The sequence below is a fragment of the Phytophthora infestans genome, genomic scaffold (genome assembly GCF_000142945.1).
Source record: "Phytophthora infestans T30-4 supercont1.166 genomic scaffold, whole genome shotgun sequence".
Lineage (NCBI taxonomy): Eukaryota > Oomycota > Peronosporomycetes > Peronosporales > Peronosporaceae > Phytophthora > Phytophthora infestans.
In genome coordinates this window covers 144,714-164,190 of record NW_003303593.1, presented here as the reverse complement: position 1 = coordinate 164,190, position 19,477 = coordinate 144,714, and the positions used below count along the sequence as shown (strand labels likewise).

The following is a 19,477-nucleotide window of genomic DNA, read 5'->3' as shown; positions in this document are numbered from 1 at the left end:
ACTGGTACATAGTATATCCCATATCCACCTAAGTGAATCCAGGTAAGGGTGGATCCGAGATAAGTCTTGGTGGATCTTGCCTTCCCGTACATCGCTCATACCAGATCCATCGTCATTCCATACGGGGTGCCGCTCGTCGTGGCTAATCCACCACAGGCAACTTGCACCCGTGCCAAACAATTGATATTGTCACTGATTCGGGATAGTGACCCCGCGTCAGGCCCATTCTCTTATTTCTGAGAAAGCACTTCACCACACGGGCCCTGGACTCCGAGTCGCTTGAAGCGACGTCGATCGGAACGAAGTTCGGATCCGACTTGAGGCGGCGGCGGCGTCGTTGACGACGGCGACTGTGACGTCGAGCTTTGCTGCCCACGTCTAGGGATGTCGGCGCTACGACATCCGAGGCACTTGTGGCCTCGTGTGGTACCGTGGTACCCACACAGGAAGCGTGTTCGACGCCTTCCTCTTCAGTTAAGGTATGGGCGACCGCGTGTGGTACTGTGTTACCCACACAGGAAGCGTGTTCAACGCCTTCCTCTTTAGTTAAGGTCTGGGCGACCGCGTGTGGCACTGTGTTACCCACACAGGAAGCGTATCCGACGTCTTCCTCTTCAGTTAAGGTCTGGGCGACCGTGAGTGGAACTCTGTTACCCACTCTGAACACGCTGTTCTCAGTGTTCGTGACAGCTGCAGCTGCCTGCGGATCTAAGTTACCCGCCTGTGGACCTAAGTTATCCACTTGGCCAGCGCCTATTCTGGGCGCTGCCACCATCAAAACATCCTCGGAGTCGTCATATACGTCGACGACTCCCAAGCATCTGCCGGATGCTTTGGTACCCTGGCAACCCTTGCGGGCGCCCCGGGTCCTGACATAGGTAAGAACATGACTCACCAATGCGCAGGGCGGCTGGCACCGATTGCCTTGCCCCGATCCAGGGCTCGTGCTTCTCAAGCCAGGGCATGGCCAGGGTCATTTCATATGGATCCATATCGAGAACAGTGAACTGTTCGAGGCTGTCAAAGTCTTCAAACTTGACGGCCAGATCCACTTGGACGTTGGAGACAGTGACGACCTTCCCGTCGGCCAGTCGCACTGATACCGTCCCGTTGTCCTTGCCTTCTCTCAAATCATCGGACAACTTGTTGCTATTACGAGCAACCGTCTGACGGCGTGCGAAATTCTTCGACGCCCCAGAATCGATCAAGATTCTAAAGGGATGATCGTATCCCCGTACACATCCGTGTACTACGAGCAACCCGCCGCTGCTCTTCGCCGATTCGAGAGTGCGAAGACTCTCAGGGGCTAAGTCCCCGTGGTATGCGCCACCCGCGCACCCGTCACGAAGACTTAGTTCTTCCCCAGTAGGGCGCCCCGCCCCTACTGGTTCCCAGCGTTCCCCTGTCCCCGGGATCCTGGCTTCTGCCAGCGACCCTTGAGGACGGGCTTGGGGAAGGACCGTCTGCGGAGTCTTTCCGCGGGACAGTCGCGCTTGAAGTGGCCCATCTTCCCGCAGCCGAAGCAGCGGATGTCACGCTGTTCGGCGGACCCGAGTTCCATGGGAACTGGTCCGTTGGGGCTTGTTCGACCGGGAGCCGACAAGGACCTCCCAGGCCATGCTGAGGCCGGCGTACGCGCCTGGCGATGGCTGTACTCTTCTTGAAGAGTCACTTGAATCGCCTCTTCAAGGGTGCTTGACTGCACCTGGAACAGCTGAGTGCGTGCGGGGCCCACTCGAAGGCCGTCCATGAACACAGTCATCTTGATGTGTGCGCTGAGTGGGTTTCCCACTAGGGACGCCGTGAGCTCCCGTATTTCTTGGACGTACTCATGCAGCTCACGCCTCCCTTGTTTGCACGAGAGGAAGCGCGAACGCTGGCGGTTCTCGTAGTTCGCCGGGAGGAACGCGGCTCGGAGCTGTTCACACAGCTGATCCCAGGATGTGAAACATCCAGGGGATGCTGCCTCCCGTGTGTACATCCAACTCTTAGCACGGCTGCTAAGGTTGGAGAGTGCAAAAGCAGCACGAAGTTGCTCGGTCGAGATCAGAGCCGCGTCCATCGCGAGCTCTACTTCTCGGACCCAGAAGTGAAGGTTCTCGCCTTCCTTCCCTTCATACGGCTTAACCTTCCGCCGTATTGGCTTCGCATGAGGCGAATTTGCTTCCGCCGCCGGAGCCTGAAGGTTCTCCCGCACATGCGCGATGAGGCCCTGCTCGTACGCGTCGAACGCATTGACGCGCTCGAGCTGCTCAGCCGGTGTTGACACCACCAGGCTCTGCAGGGCCTCCATCCGGATGATGCCTGCCATCTTCCGAACCGACTCGAACTGAGAGTCGTTCATATGGGAGAAGTCGTTCCTATCCATGGCAACGAACTTCGGAGAGGTTCAGGTAGTCTACCCGCGGTGGCGTGGATTGACTACGAGTGCTACCAAGTGTGACGGGGTCACAGCACCTTGCGCTAGAGGGAGTTATCTTCCGAGAGTATACAAACTCTCAGTGAACGGCAGTTCACAGGTCCCCTCTTTATTTAAAGAGAGCGAAGTGACCTAAATAAGGTAGATTGTAAACTGAGTATATTTATAGGTAGGTTAAGTTTGGGTTTAATACAAACTATAAGCTACCTATAGAAATGCAACGTCGTTTGACCAATGGTTGGCTGGTACCTTGTACCAAATATCCCGGTGTATGACACGTCATACACCTGACGTGTGAAGTGTCACACCAGGGTACACTTAGGGCTACGTACCCCGTTACACTTTCGTTTGAGCTCTACGACCGATCTAATATTTTTCCAATCTTTGAGTTAATATTTGAATATTATGTTAACTTTTAAATAAAAACTGCGCTACTATTAATATTTAGTATCAAAATCAGTACTATTACTATCAAATTATCATACATTTATGATATATTGTTATTACTCGGGTTATGTAATCGGAAGTAAGCGGAAATGGATTAGCCAATCACAGGCCGATTTTTCGGGTTGCGGTGAAGACTGCCCGAAATACAAGTTTTGTGATGGAATTCTACCCTCAAGATGCGGCGAATGCCGCTGATGCCGCTGCGCTGTTCGCAGACCACACGGTGCTGCTGGTAGGAAATTTTCTTCTCTACACTCTTCCTCACATGCTTGCCCAACTTCAGCTTCCATCCTCCAAACATGCACGCCGCAGTTCACTGACAACTTTGTGTATCATTCCTCCTTCAGCCGGCGGTCTCAAACGCGAATCTGGGCCAACTAACGCTGGACCTGCTGGTCAACACGCTGCTGCAGAATGGGGAAGTTTTTGTACGTGCGAAGAGTTCTTTGCCTTTTGTTTACCCTCGCACTTATGAGAAACCTTACGTAAATGGTTTGCCTCGAATCAGGGCGTTGAGCTCACGCGGGTCGGCCACCTGCTCAGCGAAGCAGCTCCTCCCGTCACCGGTGGCGCTGCCTTTGCCACGCAACAGCTAGATACTCTGTGTCTCAATCTAGAGGGTGCGTCGCTGTCTTTTGAGACACCAAGAGCGAAGAGAGGACTAATGTCGTTATGTGTCGACTATTGCTGCAGTGTATCAGAGCACGGAGAGGAAGCTCACGGTCATCCAGCAACGAGCTCCGGTGCTGCCGGTATGAGTCTGAGCTCTTTAGCTTATATACAAACGAGATCGATAGCCTGAGGGACTTAGACTTTGGTTGTGTAGGGACGAGCTCACGCGTTTGCTCAAGAGTTGGTGGAGTGGGCGGTCAAGAGCAAAGTGGCGACGCTTGGTGTGGTGGCTGGATACGATGACATGCTGCGTCACGACCCCAATATGATGAGGTTCGACACAACGATGTATTTTGTGCTGGTATCATAGGTTTTATAGACTGCTGCTGACTCCTGTGTATTGGCATTTGCAGTCGCCCTATTCGCATTATTTACTCTGCTGATGCTACTCAAGTGGACGAAGCATTTCTGACTCGTTTCGAGGGCCTGACAACGAGTTATAACGCAGATCAAAAGGCGACGGAGACTTCTCCCTCGTCTGCTGATCAGTGGGAGCCGATTCGCGGTGCTGGTCTTGCTCCACTTTTACACGCGGAGTGCGATGAGCAGAAGTTGCCGTTCATCGCTTGGGTGATGCCGTGTGCTGAGGGCAACAACGTGCCGGATGCTGCAGCCTTGTCGACGCAGCTTTTCCGCTCTCTGCGAATCACACCCAAGCTAGCTATTGCCCCCGTTGCGATGCCTAGCTCACTGCCGCAGGTGCTTCCGTTTGCGTTCCCACCTTCGTGGAATCAGCTCTTTGGACGAGGCCCAGATGCGTCATTGTACCTCTAATAGAGACTTAAGCCATGATACTATCAACGTTGGATTTTTAGCACCTACCAGATAGTCGCTAGAAAAAATAGCTCGACGGTTCTCTCTTTTCATCGTGAATAAATGGTCAGAGAATTGAGTGTGACGTCGTGTAGTGCTGATACGATGGACTCCAGCCCCCACGTGTCCATTGACGCTAAGCCAAGCGTTGAGTTTGTACCTGCGCGGATTCCGAAGCTAGTTACGAAAATTGCCACGTTACAAACCACTCGAGCTCTACAAGCAGATATGTAGGTGATCTACCAATTGGCTTATTTTACTGCTCGGTGATGTGCTTCCCTTCCTATGAACAGCCTAGAGCTTGCAAGAGCATTGGAGCAAGTGAACGTACAACGTGAAAAGTTGCTGAGTAAAAGTGCAAGTCAACCTTCCGAGCGTCTCGAGCCTCTGGAAGTGAAGCAAAGACTGTCTGCCAATAATTGTGAGAATGGTCATTCAAAGCTCGAATTACCACTCTCTAACTTAATTTATCTAACACCATGTCAACGAGCAGGTAGCCCGGATGTGGTTCTGTGCGACTGTGGCGAAGGGATCCGACCTGCAAACGAGAGATTCCACTTGAAACACGAATGTTCTCTGCGAATGATTCGATGCGTTCGCCCAGGTTGTACGAAACTTTTTCAAGCTTCAACTCGTGAGCTGCACGAACAACGAGACTGTTCATTCACCCAACACACTCGGCAACTTCTTCGAGCTCGAAACGATGGAGATACGCCAGTCGAGTGCGAATTGTGTCACGAAACTCGCTTCCTCGTCAGGAAGCGCTTCTTGAAGAGTCACCAATTGCTCATGTGTGTGAAACGCAAAGTTTCTTGTCGTTTTGCTGAGTGGGGCTGCGAGATGAAATTCCCCAAAGAAGAGCAAGAATCCCATGAAGCAAATCAATGCGTCGTGGCTGAACGAAGGAGGAAAATCGCTGCTGACGCTCAACTTGTGAACAAGGAAATTGTGTGCGAGTGGTGCAATCAAAAAGTGAAAAAGCGTAAGCTACTTGACCACCAGGAAGAAGAATGCTCTGATCGCGAACGTCCGTGTCCAAATGTCGTCAATGGATGCCAAGAGTGGGTCCCTGTGGGGAAACTCGACGAGCACATTCGTACCGCTTGCATCGTGACGATAGAGCGGAATACTCTGGCAGCGAGAGCCCGCGAGAAGAACTCACCCGTGGCGTGTCCAGAGTGTAGAGTGGTGGTCCGGTTGCGGCATCTCACTCGACATTTCAAAGATGAATGCGTCAGTCGCGTTGTTCCATGCAAGAATGCCGCTCATGGCTGTAAAGCGCGTCTTCGATGGCGAGATCGGCACTTACACGAAGACGTTATGACTCTGTCTAAGGATCGCAGTATGCTGCAGTTCAAGACGGGAGGAAACGCGTACATATTCATTCACAACAATAGCACAATAAACCAGGCTCCATCTATCGATCTACCGCCGCCTTGGACTGCAGAATTCTACGTGTGGATGGTCGACGCAGAAGAAGAAATCCTATCACTGCACAGAAGCAGCTTGGAGTGGACGGAAATTGTTGCGATTCACAAGCGGGAACACACTCAATGGCAAGCCAAGTCGGACGCCTGTAAGAAGAAACTGAGGGTGTTGAAGCAACAGCGTAAGCGCAGACCCTATGATAAAACAACAGGAATGCACCTGTCCGGTGAGGAACTGGCAATCGCAGCGAAAGAACTGGCGGAAGATTTCAATAACGCCGAGAATGGATTACTAGAGACGCGAGAGGAGATCGCGTTGGCTCAAGGCTGGATCAAGCTCAACATCGTCGAAGCTAAGCGGATTCTAGACACTGACGTAACTGACGAGGAAGCACAACGAGCAGTTTTCACCGCGATTGTCGACCAAACTGCTCACTTCTTGAATGAGAGGATGCTGCTGGTGCAATTACTATCTGACGCTGAGCGATCCCTGCTAAGCAGCTTGGAAGCTTGGGCAAAGCAGCTCACACCGCAAAGTCCGATCAAAGAAGACAAAGCCGGACGTCAACGCCAAGCTGCAGAACAGAATAATCTTCTTAAGAAACGCAGTGAGTTTCAGACACAGTTAGAAGCACTAGATCCTGATGATCCCGAGGCTCAGAGGTTGCAACGCAGATACGAACGTGAAATTGCAAAAGTGGAAGCCAAGTTGTCGCTCGTGTCTGAGAACAAGTCGTCGCGACTTCTTGAACGCTGTGGCCGCCATATCATCGCGTCGAGTCCGAAAAACGTCATCGCTCTCGTGTCTGGAGCCAAAGGCGAGATCGTTTTCTACCGTCCATCGGGAACGAAAGCAGCAAGAGAAGTGAATTTCCACACTCGGCTGGAACGGAATCGCTGGAACCACGTCGTGCTTTCTGCTGGCTCCAAGGAGCTCAGTCTCTTCCTTAATGGCGATTTCAAGACCACCCGTAGAGGCGTATTCGACCTGCCCATGAGCAGAATCGGCACTAAAGAAAAGACAGAGTCGTTCCAGGGTTTTATTCAGGAGATCCGCTACTGGAACGAATGTCGTAGTATCCAGCAGATCCAACATAATGCTGCGTCCATTCTTCACGTGGCTAAATGCAAGTCTCTCGTAGGTTATTGGACGCTCGAGGAAGGTATGGGTGATCTTGTAGACGACATGGCACTGAACCTGCCTCGCTCTTCGTGCTTTGACACAAACTGGGTCATTTACGAGACTCCAGAAGTTCGTAGACGCTTCGGGATTCCACCCACCCCGTCACTGCGAGATCAAACTTGTTGCCTCGTGAACCAGAAGTTGAAGCTGCTGGCTCAACGTGCTCGCGACCGGGAGATGGACACGGTGCCGTGTCGTCAGCACTGCGAACAGGTCGTCGCGTATCGGGATCTGGAGCGTCACCACCGCGTCGAGTGTGCCCATCGCTTAGTCGTGTGTAAGGAGGTTGGGTGTGAGGCCACATATCGCTTCAGTACTGAGGCTGCGCATCTGCGTACCAAGTGCGAGCGGCATTTATTCCGAGAAGAGCTGCTACGTCGCCATCACGAGAAACGCGAACTGGTCGAGTGCGTCTTGAACTGCCCCGAGAAGGTCCAGAGGCGCTTCATGAGGCAACATTGTCACCAAGAATGCGTCAATAGACTCGTCAAATGTCTGTGGGAAGACTGCGGTGGCACTGTGCTCGCGAAAGTGTTGACAAGACACTTGGAGCGAGATTGCATCAGTGAGACCAAGGCGACAAGGGAGGAAATGGTGGAGAATGGACGCAAAAGACTCAAAATGAAGGAAGATGAGAGAATGAAAAAAACGGACACTAGAGAGTGGTGATCAATCCAGCAATTGGACACTTTGTATTGCCATTGCGTTAGCAAGAAGCTGCTTGATAAATCTTAAGCCACCAGCGTCGAGGCCGTAGACGACTCGTACTTCCAGTTGGGCGAGAGCTTGCGGTTCTTACGGTAGTAACGAGCAAGACGGTGAATACGCGACTCAATCAGAATCAGACGGAACTTAGAGTCCTTGTCCTGACGGTTGCGCTCAAGGTGCTTGCGGACAGCCACAGCCTTCTTGATGAGCATGTACAGGTCCTCCGGCAGCTCCGGGGCGAGGCCTAATTCAAAAGACGACAAAAGTAAACCCGAATACCCCCACGTTAAACGGAGAGGCATAAACCATCGGATCCGTACGTCAGGTGGTACCGAGCACGTTCATAGGCACGCAGAATATACAGGGGGCACGTCAGTCTCCTGGACACACACACACACAGAAGATCTACAAGAGTTCAGGACGAACCGTTCTTCTTGAGAAGACGCAGCACCTTGGAGCCCGTGACGCTCTTGACCTGAGCGATGCCGTGCGAGTCACGCAGGATGACGCCGATCTGCGACGGGGTGAGACCCTTCTTTGCGAACTTGCAGATGTGGTCCTCCACGTCCTCGGCCGAGACCTTGAGCCACGAAGGCGGCGAGCGCTTGTATGGGCGAGCAGACTTGCTCATACCCTTACCGTGAGAGTGCATGCGACCCATGGTGACTGCTGTTTAGAGTGCTTTGACTTGCTGGAGAGGAGATCAAATAGTGAACGATATGGTGAATTGGAGGCAACAGCAGACACGCCCAGCCAACCAACACTAGGGCTCAAGGAGACGAACGATTGGCAGAAATATGTTTTGTAAGTGATATGATTGGTCAGCTGAACTCGTTATTGCAGTACATGTTAAACATGTATTATTGACACAACCGATTCAACCATGGACAATAGCGACGACGAGGGTGTGGCGTTCAAACCTAACGCGTTGGACGTCGTTGGATCCTGGTTACTGGGAGGTGACGGTGACGACGTGCAGGAAGAGGGACAACAACATCTCGAGCGACAGACGCAGCGCCGCCCCGTGACACTTTACCGTCCGTCGTCTGCTTCTTCGGGCAAGAGTCTTCCGAGCTTAACGAGGCCAAACGCCTCCTATGGCAACGCTGATGAAACGCTGACGGAGCAGGAGCGTGAGATGAAGCGGAAGTTGCTGCGTAAGCCACGTAGTCGTCGAGTCGAGGAGTCGGTTAAAGCGGAGAAGGAGTCGCAACAGCAGCGTGACGAGGCACAGGACGAGGAGGAGCAGGAACTGGTACGCCTCAAGACGCAGAGCAACAAGGATGACAGGAAACGAAAGCGTACATCACAGGATGATCTACTGGAAAAGCTACGTGAGGAGGCAGCCAAGAAGAAAATTAAGAACTTAAAGCGCAAACTGCAGCTGAAGCGCAAAAAGCAACAGCAGAATAGAGTCACCGCCGCGTACTGACGAAGAAGCCACTTGTAACTTAATGATGACCGAGTTTGCACAGAGCTCAAACGAATAGGGGTCTATCCTGACCTTGGCTCGTGGCTGGATGCAGAGTCGTGGTACCTGCGTGCGGCGAAAACTCTGGTCAGCGTCGTTAGCAGTCACTTCGGGCAAAACTACACCGGGTCGGATCGCTGTCTCCAAAATCAGTGCGGCTATCGAGTGAGCCGTAGTGAGTGATCCATGATAGCACAAGAAAATTTAAGGATTAAAATTTTTAGTCCGCCCAAAACAAAATGATACTAATGAACCTAAGTACGAATCGCGATTTAAGCACTCTTAACGAAAGCGGGGCGTCTCCTCTATCTCGAGCCCTTATAAGCTACAGAATGATTAAAACTGAAGAAGTTGTGTCGCTTAAAAATATGGAACTGGATAAAGTCACACAAGAATTTTCCTACTAAGTGCGAAATAAAATATTTACCGAAACTAAAATCTCGAAAACTCAGGCCTCTCCAAATGTTTTAAAACACCCCTTCCTCCTCCTTTCACCCATCCTAATTCGTTGCCTCTCATTTCAAAAGAGGCGCGAAAAGCAGGACAAGCAGCATGGCGAGCGTTTTCGCGTCGGCATTCGGCCCGACGCCGAGACCACTGAAGCTAAATCCCCGGAGGTCCACGTCCCTGCATCGAGTGACCATGTTGCCCGCGCTCCGCGTATGGAGGTAGAGGCGTTCGAAAGCTGGGATGCGTTTTTCGAAGGCCTCAGCGAGTATGAACAAAGGACTCACCAGATATTCAAGAAGAGAACATCAACCAGTGACAAGACGCGGAAGAAGGACCTCCAAGAGCGTGGGAAGGCTACGTCAGAGACTGTTATCCCCAGTTCTTTTGATAAATACTATCGGAAGCTGGTGTGCACCCACAGTTGGTCGCGACCAAGTAGGTCGAAGGGCAAGCGCCACAACTACTTCGTCAAATCGACTGGATGTCAAGCGCAGATGACGGTGTCGGTGGCATGGGACGCAGTCCGGGGCTTCCACGTCAAGGTTACCCAGCAAGATACCGCCCATAACCATGCGCTGGGGTCTGGACCTTATGAAAATCGCCCTTCTCACCGGCGTGTCCAAGATGAAGATGTTAAATACTTTGTGGATGAGCTCCAAGCTGCAGGAGCCAAGAAAGAAATTAATTTTGCGGTTTTTGCGGAAGAAGACAGGTACGTTACCCTACTGGTAGCATCTATGTGTTGCTAATGCACGAATTGTAGGGAAGAACGTCACACTGCGTGACGTGCACAACATGGTTGCAAGTCTGAAGGAGGCAAGGCGTGGATCTACGACTGCTGAGTCGCGGCTGGAGGCTGGTATCCGAGAATTCTGTTCGCGGAAGGGCAATACAGCTACCATCTACGTGGACGATGCAAAACTGGCCCAGACTATTACTTTCCAGACTCGGCAGATGCGGCGCTTCTTTGAAGTTTTCCCACAGGTGCTGATGGTGGACGCTACGCACAACACCAATGACGCGCGGTACAAGCTCTTCAGTTTCATGATCCATGACGTCTTCGGTCACGTACGTATTATTGGTGTCTTTTTGTGAGATATAGTGCCTTACTGTGACTTTTTGGGGCTTGTTGTACACGTGTACCTCCTTGTGTCTTCTTGTCATGCTCGTGACTTTTGTGAACGTGGGACTTCGTGGGACTTTTCAGGGTCAGTACGTTCAGCACGCCCTAATGGAGAACGAGAGCGCGGACTGCTTGACCGATGCAGTAGCGTCATTCAAGTCGTTCAATCCAACCTGGGACCAAGTTCGAGTAATCATTGTTGACAAAGACTTTGGGGAGATGGTGCTCGGATTTTGCTTTGCGTATTTCACGTAGTGAAATACCTTCGAGCGGAAATGTCGAAGAGAGAATACAAGATCGAAGACCGCGATAAGGTCGAAGACGCAATTGACATGATGCTAAATGCTACGACGGAGGCGGAGTATGACGTTGGCCGCACATACCTGTACTATGTAGTTGAAGGAAAAGAGATTACTCTCGAAGACGCGCATTCTGAGGCCATGCACCCCTTTTTGAAGTACTTCCACGACAACTGGCACAATTGTAGAGAGATGTGGAGTGGATTTGGACGTGTTGATGTACCCCACTTGGGCAATACGACCAATAACCAGTACGACTTTAGCTACTTGAATGTGCTTGTTGCGGAACACTAACTGTTATATTTGCTAACGTGTAGATTGGAGGAAGCATGTGGTCATTTGAAGGACGTGTTGAAGCCCTCGATAATGCTCGATGAGTGCGTAGACACGCTTCAATTTCTCCAGTCTATTGCAGAGATGGATTACGCAAAGAAGATGACAGACGTTGGGCACATGCGCTACGCTGGAGCTGACGCAAGCTTTCAAAGGAAGTGAGCCAGCATGCTTACGAGTTGGTGGAGATACAGTATCGAATTGCCAATGATCGGAAGACGCAGTACACGACTCGCGAGCTACAAGGTAGCATCATTGAAATGATCTCGACGGTGGAGTGTGGTGTAGTGATTTCTCCGTAGTTGCGGATTATCACCCATCGACAAAGACGTGACACCGCCCAAGTTGTTCAAGCGACGAACCCTCGGTCAGGTGATGTACGGAGACGCCAAGGTGCAAGGGACTCGACGGCGTCACCTCCGAACGTTCAACGAGTATTGGATACGGGCATATGTCACAGAATCCAGGCTGTCCTTATTATTAATAATGGACTGGCCGGATTCGCATTCAGCGGACCATCTACGGTACGAACCCTCGGTGGCGGTTGGGATGAGTTCGCGGAAGACTCAGCGACCCTTGGAAGGCACGTTCACCGTCTGGGACAGGGCGCGGACCGTTAAAGATGCTCATGCGACGGTGCAGACGACGCTTGGCATGCAAGAAGATCTATAACGGATCATTGTTCACTTGATATTTGTATTCTTGATTAGGACTTCTTATTAGGAATAGACCCGAAAGGGTAAGCTTAAATACAGAACAGAATTTCCACTCAAGCACACAGAGCGACGTCCGGCTTCAAGGTAAGCGTCTGGTCAAGCTTGTTTGAGTGTGTTATGCCTGTCGGTGAACTCGTAGCTCTGTAGCGAGGGCTCATCCGGCAAGGCCAAGAGACTGTGTATTTTGGCCGATTACTATCGGGAGGTTTTACGTGACGGCTTATTGTTGCCTATTTGCACGACTGGGAGTGCTTTAATAGCCTCCCTTTTATTTCTTCCAGCCGAGTGTTGAACACTCGGTGATCTCGTAAAAGGCTTACCCGTGCCTGGTACCCTTCCGCTGTTGGGACCACGAGGATTCAAAACACCTGCTAGCTTTGCTCGTGCTAATAGCGTGTTCTTATTTTTACTGGTTGGCCTATATAAGTAGTTTACAAGGTCCAGTTTGTCCCGGTGCAAGGGCAGAACTGGGGTCTTCAGGTCCGCCCGAGCGATCGTTTACTATCCTAGTAGACGTATTGTTGTGGGAACGTCCTAACTACATTTGTAGCTAGAGTTCACGTGGGATTTCCAACACCACAACTGGTGCCGCGACCCGGGAACAGATTGTGACCATTGTGAACTGTTTGTATGGCCTTCCAGTTTACGAGCTACCAAGAGAAGAAGAACAAGAAAAAGACAAGAAACATGGCGAAAGGACAACCGACGGTACCAGTTACGCCTGCCAAGTCTGGCGGGGCTCGCAACGAGAGTTCAAGCCCGGCTGCGCGCTTTGCAGCCGCCACCGAGCTTTCAGTGAGCTTCGACGACGAAGCGGACATCGGTCCTGACGCCCACGATTATGAAGATTACGAAGATAAGACGCCGGCTCCAGAGCCAGGCGCAGCGACGCCGGAGACGGCCACGCTATCATCGGGGCTGAGCGGGGCGACCAGGTCCCTTTCGAGGAGCCTCGCCGACGAGCTCGATGATGTTGCGGGACCGGAACCCGCCTACGAAGATTATGACGATGGGAACGAGGGTTCTAAACCTTCGGCGGCGAGTGCAAAGCATTCAGCACTGCTGAAGGCACCTCTCCCACCTATCAACGGTGATACACCAGCCGCCAAGCGCGTTTTCGACCGCGTACAAGCGCTGATGCAGAATGATGAGTGGATGCAGCTGTTCAAGCCCATCCCCAAGAAAAAGGCCGACTGGCCTGCGCTTGCGCAGGAACTTCAATACCCAGTCAACTCGGTTTCGACTAGCCAAGTCGCCGAGGATTCAGTTTCGCTACTGTTGTCGCTGGGGTTCGAAAACGAGACGTACCCATCGACGATGTCGCTCCAGGATTGGAGTCCACATGAAGCCGGGGCTGCTCTCCAGAAATGGAAGAAGAAGCTTCGGAAGGCGTTTGGCGCTGTTGGCATCAATGCCGGAAAGCAGCCTGTGAGTCGACCGATGATTCAGGATGAAGATCCGTCCAAGATTCCACTGCCGCCGACGCCCCAACGACTCGTTCGTACTTCTCCGACCAAGCGTGGAGCTGAGCGTGGTGCCTTTGGCACTACCGAAGCTTCACCGTACTTTCAAGACTCGCACATGGTTACGCCACGCTCGGAGAGCCGTATCCAACGTATTTACGCAAGTAACGAGGGTTCGTTCGGTCGCCGAGGCGGTGCGCGAGCTCCCAAAGGTGGTACCGGACGTCGTCAGGTCGACAGCGATGGTTCGTCCAGTGACGATGACATTTTGGTGCGTACATTCGACGAGGAAGATCCTCAACTCGAGTTGATGCGTCAGATGAATGAGCTAGCGACGCTGAACGACGTGGACCCAACACCGAGGATTGAAATGGCTTCGCACCGACCGCTGGATCGCATCACGCCGTTCTCAGGCTCTCGCAACAAAAGCGAGAGCTGTATGCAGTGGCTCCGTGGGTTCGTCTATGAAATGACTGGAACCCACACAGATGCCGATAAATGGTGCATTCCATTTGAGCTAAGTCTCCGAGACGGAGCCATTCATTGGTTTCGCCAACTTCCGAAGAAGACGAAGCGCAAGTGGAAGCTGTTGAGCGATGCGTTCATCCGCTACTACTGCTCGCAATTCACTCAGACGGCACTGTCGCGTTACTACTCCGCCAAGCGGGAACGAAATGAACATCTGTGCGACTACATAAACAGGCTGAATGGCTACGCTCGGACCGCCCGTCTACACTTTGAGAAGAGTGGTCGCGACGCGAAAGAACACGTACATCAGTTCCTGGCAACATGAGACGATGAAAAGCTAGCGGAGAGTCTCTACCACGCGCGCGTCGCCGACATTCACGAGCTCGAAGAGATCATCGAAGATGTTCTCAAGGGCAAGGAGAGGATGGTCAAGCGTGACAGTGAGTACCGATACTCCAAGAGTCGTGATACGCGACGCGACGATGGATTCGCCCGCAACAACCGGCGTGATGACCGCCGCCGCGATGACAACCGAAACAAACCAAGAGTGACGCTCATTGAAGCCACGGTGGATGACCTACTAGCTGAATTAGAAGGTCGTGAAGCTGCTCAGGGAGGCACCGAGTATTCAAACGAAGATCCGAACGCTTATGTGGTGTAGTGATTTCTCCGTGGTTGCGGACTATCACCCGTCGACAAAGACGTGACACCGCCCAAGTTGTTCAAGCGACGAACCCTCGGTCGAGTGATGTACGGGGACGCCAAGGTGCAAGGGACTCGACGGTGTCACCTCCGAGTTTTCAACAAATATCGGATACGGCCCTATGTCACAGAATCCAGGCTGTCCTTATTATTAATAATGGACTGGCCGGATTCGCATTCAGCGGACCATCTACGGTACGAACCCTCAGTGGCGGTTGGGATGAGTTCGCGGAATACTCAGCGACCTTTGGAAGACACGTTCACCGTCTGGGACAGGGCGCGGACCGTTAAAGATGCTCATGCGACAGTGCAGACGACGCTTGGCATGCAAGAAGATCCATAACGGATCATTGTTCACTTGATATTTGTATTCTTGATTAGGACTTCTTATTAGGAATAGACCCGAAAGGGTAAGCTTAAATACAGAACAGAATTTCCACTCAAGCACACAGAGCGACGTCCGGCTTCAAGGTAAGCGTCAGGTCAAGCTTGTTTGAGTGTGTTATGCCTGTCGGTGAACTCGAAGCTCTGTAGCGAGGGCTCATCCGGCAAGGCCAAGAGACTGTGTATTTTGGCCGATTACTATCGGGAGGTTTTACGTGACGGCTTATTGTTGCCTATTTGCACGACTGGGAGTGCTTGAATAGCCTCCCTTTTATTTCTTCCAGCCGAGTGTTGAACACTCGGTGATCTCGTAAAAGGCTTACCCGTGCCTGGTACCCTTCCGCTGTTGGGACCACGAGGATTCAAAACACCTGCTAGCTTTGATCGTGCTAGTAGCGTGTTCTTATTTTACTGGTTGGCCTATATAAGTAGTTTACAAGGTCCAGTTTGTCCCGGTGCAAGGGCAGAACTGGGGTCTTCAGGTCCGCCCGAACGATCGTTTACTATCCTAGTAGACGTATTGTTGTGGGAACATCCTAACTACATCTGTAGCTAGAGTTCACGTGGGATTTCCAACACCACAACTGGTGCCGCGACCCGGGAACAGATTGTGACCATTGTGAACTGTTTGTATGGCCTTCCAGTTTACGAGCTACCAAGAGAAGAAGAACAAGAAAAAGACAAGAAACATGGCGAAAGGACAGCCGACGGTACCAGTTACGCCTGCTAAGTCTGGCGGGGCTCGCAACGAGAGTTCAAGCCCGGCTGCGCGCTTTGCAGCCGCCACCGAGCTTTCAGTGAGCTTCGACGACGAAGCGGACATCGGTCCTGACGCCCACGATTATGAAGATTACGAAGATAAGACGCCGGCTCCAGAGCCAGGCGCAGCGACGCCGGAGACGACCACGCTATCATCGGGGCTGAGCGGGGCGACCAAGTCCCTTTCGAGGAACCTCGCCGACGAGCTCGATGATGTTGCGGGACCGGAACCGGCCTATGATGGTTATGACGATGGGACCGAGGGTTTTAAACCTTCGGTGGCGAGTGCAAAGCATTCAGCACTGCTGAAGGCACCTCGCCCACCTATCAACGGTGATACACCAGCCGCCAAGCGCGTTTTCGACCGCGTACAAGCGCTGATGCAGAATGATGAGTGGATGCAGCTGTTCAAGCCCATCCCCCAGAAAAAGGCCGACTGGCCTGCGCTTGCGCAGGAACTTCAATGCCCAGTCAACTCGGTTTCGACTAGTCAAGTTGCCGAGGATTCAGTTTCGTTACTGTTGTCGCTGGAATTCGAGAACGAGACGTACCCATCGACGATGTCGCTCCAGGATTGGAGTCCACATGAAGCCGGAGCTGCTCTCCAGAAATGGAAGAAGAAGCTTCGAAAGGCGTTTGGCGCTGTTAGCATCAATGCCGGAAAGCAGCCTGTGAGTCGACCGATGATTCAAGATGACGATCCGTCTAAGATTTCACTGCCGCCGACGCCCCAACGACTCGTTCGTACTCCTCCGACCAAGCGTGGAGCTGAGCGTGGTGCATTTGGCACTACCGAAGCTTCACCGTACTTTCAAGACTCGCACATGGTTACGCCACGTTCGGAGAGCCGTATGCAACGCATTTACGCAAGTAACGAAAGTTCGTTCGGTCGCCGAGGCGGTGCGCGAGCCCCCAAAGGTGGTGCCGGACGTCGTCAAGTCGACAGCGATGGTTCGTCCAGTGACGATGACATTTTGGTGCGTACATTCGACGAGGAAGATCCTCAACTCGAGTTGATGCGTCAGATGAATGAGCTAGCGACGCTGAACGACGTAGACCCGACACCGAGGATTGAAATGGCTTCGCACCGACCGCTGGATCGCATCACGCCGTTCTCAGGCTCTCGCAACAAGAGCGAGAACTGTATGCAGTGGCTCCGTGGGCTCGTCTATGAAATGACTGGAACCCACACAGATGCCGATAAATGGTGCATTCCATTTGAGCTAAGTGTCCGGGACGGAGCCATTCATTGGTTCCGTCAACTTCCGAAGAAGACGAAGCGCAAATGGAAGCTGTTGAGCGATGCGTTCATCCGCTACTACTGCTCGCAGCTCACGCAGACGGCACTGTCGCGTTACTACTCCGCCAAGCGGGAACGTAATGAACATCTGTGCGACTACATAAACAGGCTGAATGGCTACGCTCGGACCGCTCGTCTACACTTTGAGAAGAGTGGTCGCGACGCGAAAGAGCACGTACAGCAATTCCTGGCAACATGCGACGATGACAAGCTAGCGGATGGTCAAGCGTGACAGTGAGTACCGATACTCCAAGAGTCGTGATACGCGACGCGACGATGGGTACGCCCGCAACAACCGGCGTGATGACCGCCGCCGCGATGACAACCGAAACAAACCAAGAGTGACACTCATTGAAGCCACGGTGGACAACCTACTAGCTGAATTAGAAGGTCGTGAAGCTGCTCAGGGAGGCACCGAGTATTCAAACGAAGATCCGAACGCTTACGACGATGTCCAAGATGAGTACAACGACTTTCAGCCTGATAATACGGACGGTGATTTCTCATTGGACGAAAACGACCGATACCTCGCCGCGGCTAACGAAAATGAGCGCCGTGCAGCTGCTGAAGGCACCTACGCACGTTCAGACAACCTTCAACCACGTGGAAACATGCCTGATCGCGATAATGGCTTCAATCAAGATCGCCGAGGTGGTGACCGTGGGTTCAATCAGGACCAACGCGGTCGACGTGACTTCAACCGCGACAACCGACGCCCACAGTACGGACCATGCGCGGTGTGCGGTGGCATGAGTCACTCCGCCCACTACTGTAACAAGCGATGCAAGTTCTGCAAACAACTCCACGATGCTGGACAATGCGAACTTTTCCGCAACTTCCAAGACCTTGCCAAATTTGTGCGCACCAAAGGCACGAAGGAGGAACTCCCGCCAGAGCTCAAGGCCGTCGTTCAAGAACGTCATTTAAACTAGGCAGCCCGCCAACTACAACTGGGTTGGTCCCTATCGGGCTGCCACAGTTAACCGAGCCTTCAATGGAAGCAGAATGTATCTTTGCTTTCATGGGGCAGAGTGAATGGCCTGATAAATACGTAACAAGTGTGAACGCGACGGAAAATGAAAAGGAGAGGAGTAGAATCCTCGGTGGAGGTGTTGGAGAAATAATGGAGTGTGCTGATGCTGATGAGGGCACCAGCGAGGGTTCGCTCAGCTTGGTTTCGAGTGCAGCGCGAGGCGAGCCCAAGGGTCACTCCAAGATTATGAAGTTGAACCCTGGCGAGAGACAGGGGTGGTGGTCGGCCAAGAAATTCGACCGACGGATCAGAATGAGAGCTCTGGTGCAAGGCGCTGTGAACGACCAGCGAACGAGGATCCTCCTCGACACAGGAGCGAACGTTAGTGTGATCACTGACGCCTTTGCCAAGAAGTTGCGACTCCGAGATGTACCTGATCACGGACGCCGCATTGACATTCAAAGAATCAACGAAGGCAAGGTGTCTACGACGCGACGAGCGTGCGTCAAGATTACGCTCGGATGGGAGATGGTGTACGAGTTTGAGATGTGGGTAATGGCGCATAGTGCAGGCGTCGACGTGGTACTCGGGACCGACTTTATGATCCCAGCTGGGATCCGGTTGGACCTGTTCCACGGCGCGGCGCAATTACCGCACGAAGTCCAAATCCCGCTGATTAAGACCAAGAACATGATCGACAGCGAAGAATACGGCTCCCATGTTAACGCCGGGCCACCCGAGCGGTTGGACATTCAAGCGCACGAGTGGCGAGAATATCGACTAGCGAAGCGTCAAGTCGGGCTGGAAGAACACGTACTGTGGGTTCGTCGAACGAACAAGCTAATCCCGTCAGTGACGAGGTTTCGACGTGGACGGCCTCAGAGCATTCGATTGACCAACGTGTCTGATCGAACTGTGTACCTACCAGCACACGACTCGATCGCTATGTGGATTCCAGATGGGGATTTGCCACGAGGTGACGGCTATGTGCGTCTGGAGTCCAAGAAGTACCAAGACTGGCAAGTGTTGGCCTACGAAGGTTGTAGAGACCGCGGGCTCTTTCAGCGTGAATGCGAAATCTACGAACAGTGGCTTGCAACTCAGCCTTCAGCAGTTGATCGACCATACTACCCAGAACCCGGTGGGGTGCTAGCACGACCTCTAGAAGACTCGCTAGTGGATTCTAGTGATCGTCTGACATGTGTAGAGCGCTAGGCACTGATCCTGGAAGAGCGTGAACGAGTGGAAGCCTGTCTGGCGTCTGGGGTGACAGCCGGGGATTTGGCCGACGGTCAGCCTTCCGCAGAACCTTTGGACACTTACACGACAACCCATGGCGGAGGCAACAACGCGAACGAAGCCTCGGT

The 19,477-nt window shown here is 52.5% G+C and overlaps 4 protein-coding genes across 4 annotated transcripts; 3 read left to right on the top strand and 1 right to left on the bottom strand.

The window, feature by feature from the left end:
- Positions 1 to 3,023: 3,023 nt before the first annotated feature.
- PITG_20266 (proteasome assembly chaperone, putative) lies at positions 3,024 to 4,436 on the top strand (the record flags this gene model as incomplete). Its single annotated transcript, XM_002895508.1, has 6 exons — positions 3,024 to 3,098; positions 3,214 to 3,294; positions 3,375 to 3,486; positions 3,560 to 3,618; positions 3,693 to 3,811; positions 3,892 to 4,436. The coding sequence occupies 6 exons, from the start codon at positions 3,024 to 3,026 to the stop codon at positions 4,310 to 4,312; spliced, it is 867 nt and encodes a 288-aa protein (XP_002895554.1).
- A 20-nt stretch (positions 4,437 to 4,456) lies between these two features.
- On the top strand, positions 4,457 to 7,671 carry PITG_20265 (uncharacterized protein; the record flags this gene model as incomplete). Its single annotated transcript, XM_002895507.1, has 5 exons — positions 4,457 to 4,531; positions 4,652 to 4,758; positions 4,849 to 7,480; positions 7,546 to 7,555; positions 7,640 to 7,671. The coding sequence occupies 5 exons, from the start codon at positions 4,457 to 4,459 to the stop codon at positions 7,669 to 7,671; spliced, it is 2,856 nt and encodes a 951-aa protein (XP_002895553.1).
- On the bottom strand, positions 7,623 to 8,406 carry PITG_20264 (40S ribosomal protein S13; the record flags this gene model as incomplete). The annotated part of the gene is made up of 2 exons (XM_002895506.1): positions 7,623 to 7,913; positions 8,096 to 8,406. 2 exons carry the CDS (start codon positions 8,328 to 8,330, stop codon positions 7,693 to 7,695), a joined length of 456 nt encoding a protein of 151 aa, XP_002895552.1.
- A 146-nt stretch (positions 8,407 to 8,552) lies between these two features.
- Positions 8,553 to 9,101, top strand: PITG_20263 (uncharacterized protein; the record flags this gene model as incomplete). The annotated part of the gene is made up of 1 exon (XM_002895505.1): positions 8,553 to 9,101. One exon carries the CDS (start codon positions 8,553 to 8,555, stop codon positions 9,099 to 9,101), a length of 549 nt encoding a protein of 182 aa, XP_002895551.1.
- Positions 9,102 to 19,477: the final 10,376 nt, after the last annotated feature.